This window comes from Bison bison, unplaced genomic scaffold (genome assembly GCF_000754665.1).
Source record: "Bison bison bison isolate TAMUID 2011002044 unplaced genomic scaffold, Bison_UMD1.0 scf7180017864181, whole genome shotgun sequence".
Lineage (NCBI taxonomy): Eukaryota > Metazoa > Chordata > Mammalia > Artiodactyla > Bovidae > Bison > Bison bison.
This window is the reverse complement of record NW_011494753.1, coordinates 9,162,877-9,174,019: the sequence shown is the minus strand read 5'-3', so window position 1 is coordinate 9,174,019 and position 11,143 is coordinate 9,162,877. Positions and strand designations below refer to the sequence as shown.

The following is an 11,143-nucleotide window of genomic DNA, read 5'->3' as shown; positions in this document are numbered from 1 at the left end:
CCCCGGTATCCCCAGCTACCTCTGTCCTTTCTCATCCTCTGTCCTCCTCCCGCATACCCTCCTCCTGGCACCCAGAGTGCTGACCAAGGTCACCAGGGGCCATTTCCTTAGGTCACACCTAGAGGCTTCCTCTGCAGATTGGGAAGCTAGTAAACCTCACCTTTTATCAAAACCCTTTTAAATTGTGAACTACAACCCCTATGGAGACAGTTGTGCTGAACAAAAAAATTAAACACAACCAAATTATCTTAAAGTAAACATCCATGAAACCAGCACTCAGGTCTGGAAATGGAACATCGCCAGCACCCCAAGTCCCTGGTGCTGCTCATCTCCTCGACATGACCCCTGGACCCGCTCGTGTCTTATACTCTGCTGCTGCTGCTGCTTCTTTATTTATTTGTTTATTTGGCTGCGCTGGGTCTTAGTTGTGGCATGTGGCATCCTTAGCTGAGGATACAGGGTGGAAAAGAGACCTAGGGATGGAGGCAGGGTTTTCTGGAGGATGAGGATTTCTAGTTGGCCGCACATGAGATCTAGTTCCCTGATCAGGGATCAAACCCAAGCCCCTGCACTGGGAGCTCAGTCAGCCACGGGACCACCAGAGAAGTCCCATTTGCTTTATCTCTTTATACTATCAACACCTCCCTAATCACTATGACCTAATAGTCCCTGCTTTTAACTTTCTATAAAGAGCATCACGCCGTGTATGTTTTATTTTGTGTACGATTCATTTGCTCAGCTTTATGTGTGAGAGGCATCTGTATGGTTGCTGGGTGCTGTGGGTCCTCTTCTACATTGTTGTAAAGTATTCTACTGTATGGGTTCCTCACCCCACCCCAACCTCCTCTCTTACCTATGTCCATTAATTCCTCACTGTCACACCAGTCCTTTATATGTTTCAGAAGGCGATTTCTACTTTGTATCCAGCTTTGCAGCTTATCTACAGAGAAAGTTGGTCTATATTACTGCATGTGCCATTGTCCAGAGCAGAAGGCTATCTCCCCTCCTTTCTTAAGCTCTGTGGCCTTGACCAGAGCTGCACCCACCCTTTTCCTCCCACCCCTCTGGCAATTTCCCTGAATTTGAAGGCTGTCCCACCACCACCCTTTTCCTTTGTCCTTGAACCCCTCTCCCCACCCTACACTTCCTCTGACTCTGGAAATCTCCTCCCTTCAAGGTTTCCATCACATTTGGGAGGCTGTCTTCCCACCCCTTTATCTCCAGCTGAGATTCTTTAGCTTACCACCATCAGCTGCTTGTGACCACCTTCACCTGGAGGCCACACAGGTCCCTCCCACCCAGCCTGGGCCGCACCTCAGGCCAACTCCTCAGCCTCCGTACTCCATGCACGCACCTCCTCCCCTGAAGACCCACTGCCTCCCCCGATACAGGTCCCAATGAGTTCACCTGACTCGCTGTTCTCAGCCTTCATTCTCCTGATTTGTCTTCTGGGCTCAGCATCCTGAGAGGTCTTGCCACAGGCACCCCCCGCCCCACAGCTTAGGCCCTTCCATGGCCTTCAGAACAGAGTCCGAGGCCCTGAGACTGGCCTTCAAGGCCGTCTTCTGTCTGCCCGACTACCTCTCCAGCTGAACCCCTATTTCTCCTCCCTGCATCCTGCTCTCATCTGCTTTGTTCCTAATCTCACCTCCTTGTCTTTGCCACAGCGTCTCCTCTGCCCAGGGGCTCCCCAGGTGGCTCCATGGTAAAGAACCCACCTGCCAATGCAAGAGATGCAGGAGACTCTGCATCTCCAGGGTCGGGAAGATCCCCTGAAAGAGGAAAGGGCAACCACTCCAGTATTCTTGCGTAGAGAATCCAGTGGACAGAGAAGGCTGGCAGGCTACAGTCCATGGGGTTCCAAAGAGTCAGGCACAACTGATCGACTGAGCAGTGTACATTCCTTTGCCCGGAGAGCCCTCTCTCCACCTCCAGAGAGCTCATTCCCAAGAGTCAACTCAGATGATCACTTCCTCCAAGAAGCCTTCCTGCCCCATCCTGCCCCGAGGCTGGGTTGAGAGCCTCCTCTGAGTTTCCCTCTGTCACAGGCACTTCCTGCCACCTCCTCAGTGTAGAGGGGAGCCCACCACAGCCTGGAACAGTCTGGACTCCTCTGGGCTCCGAGGCCCCAGCATAGCTCACATGTGGCACACAGCAAGTACTGGTTGATTGGGTGTTTACTGAGCTGCTTCCAGTCAAGGCTTTATAACTGAGTTTCTGTGACCTTGGGCACACTGCCGCCTTCTAGCCTCTGTTTCCCCATCTGAACAGTGAAGGTATAAGGCGTACCTGGGCTTTCCTGATAGCTCAGTTGGTAAAGAATCTGCCTGCAACATAGGAGACCCATTTGATTCCTGGGTCAGGAAGACTCGCCGGAGAAGGGATAGGCTACCAGCTCCAGTATTCTGGCCGGGAGAATTCCATGGACTATATAGTCCATGGGGTCACAAAGAGTCGGACACAACTGAGCGACTTTCACTTTCACTTTGGTCAACATAGTTGGTTGTGGCCACAGGGATATTTGAACATCCTCAAGTGGCTGAAGTGCCTCTGATTCCACCGTAAGAAAGTTCTTTGTGGGGGAGAGGGGCAAGCATTGCCCTCTTCAGGCTTTTGTGAAAGATCGCCACCGCCCCTCCTTCTTTATTAAAGGTGAGGGAGGCTGAGGTGGATGCTGGGCCTCAACTTCTGTAAAATGGGAGCAGCCTGATAATCATAACTTCTGGACTTGGTACTCAAGGCTATCACACAGATACTTTTTTTTAATCTATGTCCAATAATTCCTCATTGTCTCACCCGCTCTTTATATGTGTAAGGTGATTTCTACTTTGTATCCAGTTTGTAGGTTATCAAAAGTGGTACAAAGATGGGAGGTAGAGGGAGTTCCCTAGTGGCCTAGTGGTTAGGATCCCAGGCTTTCACTGCTGTGGCCCAGGTTCAATCCCTGGTCAGGGAACTGAGATCCCACAAGCCAAGGTGGCCAAAGAAACGAAGATGGGATGTGGTGTCTACTGCTGCTGCTACTGCTGCTAAGTCGCTTCAGTCGTGTCCGACTCTGTGCGACCCCATAGCCAGCAGCTCACCAGGCTCCCCCGTCCCTGGGATTCTCCAGGCAAGAACACTGGAGTGGGTTGCCATTTCCTTCTCCAGTGCATGAAAGTGAAAAGTGAAAGTGAAGTCTCTCAGTCGTGCCCGACTCTTAGCGACCCCATGGACTGGAGCCTACCAGGCTCCTCGGTCCATGGGATTTTCCAGGCAAGAGTACTGGAGTGGGGTGCTATTGCCTTCTCCGTGGTGTCTACAGGCAGCCTATATACCAGAGCCAGGCAGGCCCTCATCACACTTCCTGACTCCACAGCCACCGCTTGAGATGAGACTATTTTCCCATTCCACAGATGAGGACACTGAGGCTCAGAGCATAGTTACTACCCTTCCAAAGCCAGAGAGGAGGTGCATGCAGCAAACGCCACCAACACCCTATAGCAGGGGAGTTATGAACCCAGGGCCACCTGGTGCTTCTCCCATCAGCTGCTCAGGGAGCTGGGGTCCCAGTGTGTGAAGGGGGTACAGTGGGAACTCAGGGTCAGGCACAGGTAGAGTCCTTGTCGCTAGAGCATGTGCAGGCCCAGAGAGATAGGAGTGAGGCTGACGTCCTGCCCACGACCCCCACAGCACAGCAGCCTGGGAGCTGGAGGGGGAGGGGGCACGGAGGGCCGGCGCACCACAGGAATCTGGGTCGTGGTGTCCTGGGTTTTCTCAAGGCTGCACTGTGACGCAGAATGTGGCCCTGAGCCGGGAGCCCAGCCCAGTCTGTGGGGAGAGGTCAGGGCTGCTGTCTAGAAGCAGGGCTCAGCTGTGGGGGTGAGTGGAGTTGGAGAGGAAGGGAGGTTGCCACCCCTCTGGGTCCCCTGGGACAGAGGGAGCCAGCAAGAGTAGAGCCTGAGGGCAGGTGATCCAGGGCCAGGTCCCTCTCCACCCATCCAGGGGAGATTTGGCTAGGGGTGGTGGCGGGGCCTGTGGAAGCTCAGTAGGGCTAACCTCCGAGGGATGGAGCCCCCAAGAACCCATCGGCCATGTGGCTGATGTAAGGCTCCCCCCACTTCAGCAGGAGCCACACTGTCCTTCTCCATCTCTTTTTTTCCCTTCCTCTAGACCTCATCTCTCTTTCTTTGTCAAGGAGGGGTGTTAATAATAGAGCTTTGTTCACCCCCAAGACTCCTGAGTGAGAGGTAATAGGGCATTAGAGAGGGTGAGCCCAATAAGAAGAGGAGCTGATTAGACCCGTGGGGTAGGCCGGGGCCACAGCCCCTTCCCCAGGACTCCCTCCGCGCACACGTGCACAGGTGCACACACATGCACACTCAGGCGCACACACACTAGCAGTCCTCATGCAATTACAAATTACTGTTGTTGTTGTTCATTCACTCAGTCATGTCCAACTCTTTTCGACCCCATGGATTGCAGCACGCCAGGCTTCCCTGTCCTTCACCATCTCCCAGAGCTTTGAACCCATGTCCATCAAGTCGGTGATGCCATCCAACCATCTAATCCTCCGTTGTCCCCTTCTCCTGCCGTCAATCTTTCCCAGTATCAGGGTCTTTTCCAATAAATTAGTTCTTCGCATCAGGTGGCTAAAGTATTAGAGCTTCAGCTTCAGCATCAGTCCTTCCGATGAACATTCCGGATTGATTTTCTTTAGGACTGAGTGGTTTGATCTCCTTGCAGTCCCTTAGACTACAAATTACTGAGTGGACTATAAAAGATCAAAGATTAGGTAGTGGAAATGGGGGAGAGGTTCTCTGCAGATATTAATAGCTCAGCCTGAGTAGAGATGTGAAGGGGGAGATAAGAGTGCTGGAGGGGAAGGGCGGGGTTGATGGGCATAAGGGGGTGGCTTATAAGAGGCCTTGAATCCCAAGCCTTAGACTTTGCCTCTAAGTTGAAGCAGGGCGGGAAGAAAGCTGCTCCAAACCTCAGGAACCACAGCCGTGATGATCTCAGCCCTCCCCACCCGCACACACATAGACTAAGGTACCCGGACCCTAGCATCCAGCAGGTTCTTCCCTGCCCAGGGCCTCTCTCGCTCCACCCCTACCTTGAGCAGGACCTACTGAAGGAGAAGCTGGTGAAGCAGCAATGGGATCAGGCCAGCAGTTTTCTCACTGTGCTAGGCAGGCTGCATGCCCACCTGTCCCAACACAGGGAGACCTGGGCACTTCTGGCTCCCTGAGGAGCAGGCTGGGGATGCCCTTCTTCCATCTCCACCCCAGGCAGCCTTGGCTTCAGGGACAGAGGGTATCCTGGGACCTTGGGACATCATATGGACACTGGTGCCTGTGTTGGCCACCACCCCCATCAGTGTCCCTCAATTTCTGGAGACAGATTCAGCTACTGTCAAGGCAGGATCCCAGTGTTCTTCCCTCTGGGTGAAGCCCCAACCTGCCTCAATCCAGTAGGTGCAAAAAGCACAGGTTTTAGCAGGGTCTGGGTGCAAAGGCTCGCTTCACATTTGTAGGCAATGGGAGACGTGAATTAATCTGAGTCTCATAGGATGTTCTGAGGCATCATTTAGGCCCTCAGCAAGGGTCAGCGTGTGGCCTGCTTGCTCTCAGAGGGCCCCTTCCAGGGAGGTAGAGCAGATCTGGCCATTTCTCCCAGACAGGACTGGGTAAGCCTCACAGGGTGGAGAGGCTCGATCAGGGCCCAGAACCAGGGCCCACAGGGAGCATCCAAAGCTCAGGGCTGGAAAGGAACCCACTATTGCTGAGAACCAGGATGATCTCCAAAGGGGTGGCAATGTGGAGGCTTCCTGTATTTAACCAAAGTTGAACCAGGATTTCATTTCTTTTTTAATTCATTAAACATTTTTAACTTTTTAATGTGAAGTACAACACCCATTCAAACAAACACACAAAACATAAATGTATTCAAGGGATGAATCATTGCAAGGTGAACACACACATGTAACCCCTACAGGCCCTGCAGGTCAAGAAGAGCACTGCCAGCACCCAAGAAGCTCCCTCATGCCCTTGTCATCTCTCTATGTTCCCAAGGGGATCTAATACCCTGATTTCTAACTCGCCAAAGTTTACTTGCTTTTAGAGAAAATCTATATGGAATTGTAGAGTAGGTACTTTGTGTCTTTCTTCTTTTGCTCACAATTAGTTTGAGAGATTCTCCATGTGGTTGTCCATGACCATCATTCATTCATTTGTATTGCTGCGTAGCATCTTACCACATGACTCTCCCACCATTCTACTGCGATGGGCACTTGTGTTATTTCCAGTTTAAGATTATTACAAATAATACTACTAGTAATGTTCTTACACCAGCTTCTTGATGCATTCACACGTGCATTTTTTGAGGGGTATATACTCAGGAGTATAATTGCCAGATCATAGGCTATGCAGGCATTCAACTTCAATAGGATCCAGTTTCCGAACAGACTGTGAAAGGATGGAGGCACTTCGTGTTCCCCCAGCAGGGACTAAGGGTTCTACTTGCGCTACATCATCACCAACATTTGATGTGGTCAGGGTTGTTTTGTTTTTGTTTTAGTCAATGTGGCGCTGTATAGCAGAATCTTTTTGGTTTTAAAGGACTAAAGAGGGTGGCCACCGATTCAGATGCTTACTGGCTTATTTTGTTGAGGGTCAGTTCCAATCTCTTGTCCATTATTCTATTGCATAGTCTGTCCTTTTCTTACTGATTTGTGGGAGTCGTTTTTATAATTTTATTTATTTATGTCTTCTGTATTCGTTGGCTATGCCGGGCCCTCGTGGCTGTGCAGTTTCCTCTAGTTGCTTTCAGCAGGGACGACTCTAGCTGTGGTTCGCGGGTTTCTCACTGCGGTGGTTTCTCTTGTTGTGGAGCCTGGGCTGCAGGGCGCTTGGGTTTCAGTAGTTGTGGTTCCCGGGATCCAGGGCACAGGCTCAATAGTTGAGGCCTCAGGCTTAGTTGCTCTGCAGCATGTGGGATCTTCCTGGACTAGGGATCAAACCTGTGTCTCCTGCATGGCAGGTGGACGCTTTACCACCGAACCACCAGAGAAGCCTGGGAGTTGTTTTCATATCTGAATATGAGTTCATCTTTGGTTGTGTTTGTTGCAAGTATCTTCTCCCACTTTCCTTGCCCATTTCACCCTGTTAATGATGTCTTTATATGAATAAAATATCTTAATTTAAATGTATAAATTTATCAACCTTTTCCATCCTGATTTGTGCTTTTTTGGCATATTTTGGTTTGGTTGTTTTGGATTTGTTTTGGGTTTTGTTTTGTCTTTTTTGCCACACTGTGTGACTTGTAGGATCTTAGTTCCCCGACCAGGTATTAAACCTGGGGCCACAGTGGTGAATGAAGGCCCGCATCTCAACCACTGGACCACCAGGGAAATCTCCCCCTTTTCTGAGCTGTCCTGTTTTGAAAAACCTTTCGCTATCCCAAGTTTATAAAGATATTCCTTTCCTTGTCTCCTGGAGGCTTTATTGTTTTACCTTTTACACTTAGATCTACAGTCCAGCTGGATTTATTTTTAATTATGGTATGTAATAAGAGCCAAGTTTCCCTTTTCTCCAGATAGATATCAATTGATGCAGCACCTTTTATTAAAATGACTATCCTTTCCCTACCACCCTGTAACACCATCATATGTTAAGAGTCCATATATGTGTGGATCTGTATTAGGGCTCTCTCATGCTTTGGCCTGCTTATCAAACTTTGCAGTTATATTACCCTATCTTAATTACTGTACTGCTACTGCTAAGTCGCTTCAGTCGTGTCCGACTCTGTGCGACCCCATAGACGGCAGCCCACCAGGCTCCCCCGTCCCTGGGATTCTCCAGGCAAGAACGCTGGAGTGGGTTGCCATTTCCTCCTCCAATGCATGAAAGTGAAAAGTGAAAGTGAAGTCGCTCAGTTGTATCTGACTCTTAGCGACCCCATGGACTGTAGCCTACCAGGCTCCTCGGTCCATGGGATTTTCCAGGCAAGAGTACTGGAGTGGGGTGCCATTGCCTTCTCCGCCTAATTACTGTAGCTTTATCATAAATCTTGACAGCTGATACAGCAAGTCTTTCCACCTGTTTCTCTTCAAAAGTATTTTGGCGATACTTGTTCTTTTTATTTCTCATAGAACCAGTTTATCTATTTCTCCACATATACAAGAGGGTTATGATCTTAATTGACAATACATTTAATTTGTGAATCAGTGTAAGGAAGAACTAACTCTTTAAACATTTCGTCTTTCAATCTGTGAACATGGTATAGCCCTCAATGTATTTCGGTTTAAATTATTTTTAATTCGATGAATAACATGAGCAAATTCTTAGAAAAATGCAGAGATTAAGCAAGTGTTCCTTTTCCTTCCCAAACTGAGCAGTTACTACTGTTACTATACATCTGTATGTATACACTCATGCACACATGTACACACGTGCATTCACACATACACATACCAGTTGTGGATGTGATCATATTAATTTGCCACATTCTTACTTTTTTTTTTCCACTTAAAAATACAGTGTGGACATCTCTGCCTCAGAATAATTGAATCTAGGTCATTCCTTGTAAGTACCGCCTGTATCCAGAGACTGAGCATTTCCTAGAATAAAATCACTAACTGCAGTGTGTGGAGCATCCTTGAACTTGTTTTCTTGGACAAGTTGTGTTTTCTCTAAAAGATAATTCTAAATCAAGGAAACCCACTTGATACTGCTGTAATTGTTCAGAGAAGACATGAGAAGAGCCTGAATTAGGCTAGGGAGGGAAAGGAGAGATGAATTTTCTTTTTCAAAAATATCATGTGATTCCTCTTGACGGTCTGCTGAGCCTCCCAAACCCCTGTCCATCAAAGGGCTGCTATACATTGAAGATGTAGAGCACAGCAGAGGAGGGAGCAAAGGAACCCAGGCTGAAGGTAGCAAGGACGAAGAGGAAGGGGTCTGACCTGTTAACTAAAGCTGGTACTAGAACAGAGATGGGGTGGGATAGGAACTGCCTTCTCCAAGGCCTGCCTGCTTGAGGCAGGGCCCCTGACCTCTGAGCTTGCAGCAACTCCATGCTCCTCCTGCCAGAGGAATCTGAGGCTCAGTAAGATGAAGGGGCTCATCCAAGCTTACTCAGTGAGTCAGTAGCCAAGCTGGGCTTCTGCCTGGGGCCCGACCACAAAGCCCTGTGAGGGTGCAGTCTCTGGGCTGAGTGTCCTAGTTAACGTAGCTGTCTGAGGGCACCAGATGGGCAGATCTACAGGAGCCAAGACCTAAAACTTGACTGGGGCAGGTGCTAGGGAGATGGGCCCAGCACTGGCACCATTCAGAGGCAGTCTAGCCAGAAGGCTAGACAGAAGCAGGTGACAAGTGGTATCTGATGAGCCCCTGCTGTCTGGAAACCCCGCCCCAGGAAGCCAGCAGCCCACCATGCAACAGGTTGGAGGCAGTGACTGGGAGCCAGGCCATATCCCCAGTCAGCATGGGGCCCAGGTGGGAGTTGAGGACTGAGCTCTGCTTCCTGAGGACTTGGGAGCCCCTTCCTGGCTGGAGCACCCACCCCCCGCCTGCAAGGCCTGCACAGTCTCAGGAAGGCCACAGACCACAAGCTCCCCCTGGCCTTGCTTCCTCCTCCTTTTCCACCCCCAACCTAGCTCCTACCTCCTCCCTCTCCGCGGACCTTTCTGGCTTCACATTTTGAGTCTCTCTTTTCTATTTTGTTGTACTGTTTATATTTAAGAAACTACCTTCACAAAAGTGTTTGTAAATAACAGTAGAGGATTTCTGATTATAAAACAAATAATGTAAATATAACCTATGAATTCTCCTATGTACACACAAGGGTAAACATGAACTTTTTTTCCCAAGTTGAAATCATAATTCTTTGTAGTAACCTGTTTTCATCACTTCTCAAAATATTGTGAAGTTTCCCTACATGGGGCATCGTGACAGGATTGCACAGTGCTTAAGAACAAGGATTCAAGGGCCAGCAGGCCTGGATTTCAGACCCTGACTCTGCCACTCATTAGTTTTGTGACTAAGCAGGCTACTCACCTCTCTGGGCCTTGTCTTCATCATCGATAAAATGAGGATGATAATAGAACCCATCCTCACAGGCTAAATGAAGGAGGTGGGCCTGACCTAGAACATGGGAAATGCTCAATGAACACCAGATATTAGTATTGCTGTTGCTGCTGCTGCTGCTGCTGCGTCGCTTCAGTCATGTCCGACTCTGTGCGACCCCATAGACAGAAACCCACCAGGCTCCTCCGTCCATGGGATTTTCCAGGCAAGAACACTGGAGTGGGTTGCCATTGCCTTCTCCAAGTATTGCTGTTACTCCTAACCTAATGACAGAGCCTGGCATCCTGGCCCCACCTCATACCCTGGATCCTATAGCTGGATCCCAGCACTGACCCTGAGTCCTTATCTGGGTCTCCCAGGCTTACCTTGGGTCCCTTCAAGACCCCTGGGCTCGTTGGGAGGCTGGTGTCCAGGGGCAGCTCCCAAGGAGCCTTCAGGGAGATTTCAGAAAGATTCTTCCCTGGGTCCTCAGTGACTCAAGGAAGAAGAGGGATTAGAGAAGGAAGAAAGGAGAAGGGAGAAGGTGAGAATGGCCCTGATATAGCCAGGCCCTGGAGAGCTGGCCCAGAGCTTTTCAAGTCTCCATCGCTCAGGGGCTTCCTCAATGGTGTCTGAGGCCTGGGTCCCCCCTAGAAGGCATCTCAGGAAAAGATGTAACCCCCAGAAGAGCACATTTACAGACCTGTTCTCACTGACCAGGAGGGGTGAAGACCCTATCGTGACCACCCCTCCAAGGAGTTGCTAAGACTTGAGGGCACAGCTTGGGATTCTCTCTGTTCTTTGGCCTCGGGAGTGACCCGCTGACCTCTAAGTGTGAATGTCGATGTTGGGTGGCAGCCACACGGGGCTGGGGGTTCAGCTCTGAGCTCCGGGGTCTGCAGGAGATGAACAACTACCGGCGGGCCATGCAGAAGATGGCAGAGGACATCCTGTCACTGCGGAAACAGACCAGCGTCCTGGAGGCAGAGAACCGCATGCTGAGAAGCCAGCTGGCCCAGAAGGAGGTAGAAGAGGAGTCAGCCAGCCCCAACAAGGCCCAGAACCTGGGTGAGGGCGTGCAGGCCACCGAGGGAATA

The 11,143-nt window shown here is 50.1% G+C and overlaps 1 protein-coding gene across 1 annotated transcript in view; it reads left to right on the top strand.

Annotated features, from left to right (window-relative positions):
• The window catches only part of CCDC33 (coiled-coil domain containing 33), a 94,704-nt gene that overhangs the window by 77,309 nt on the left and 6,252 nt on the right, over positions 1 to 11,143 (top strand). Inside the window, 1 exon segment of the mRNA XM_010843413.1 lies at positions 10,949 to 11,114. Coding sequence (XP_010841715.1) covers positions 10,949 to 11,114 — 166 coding nt within the window.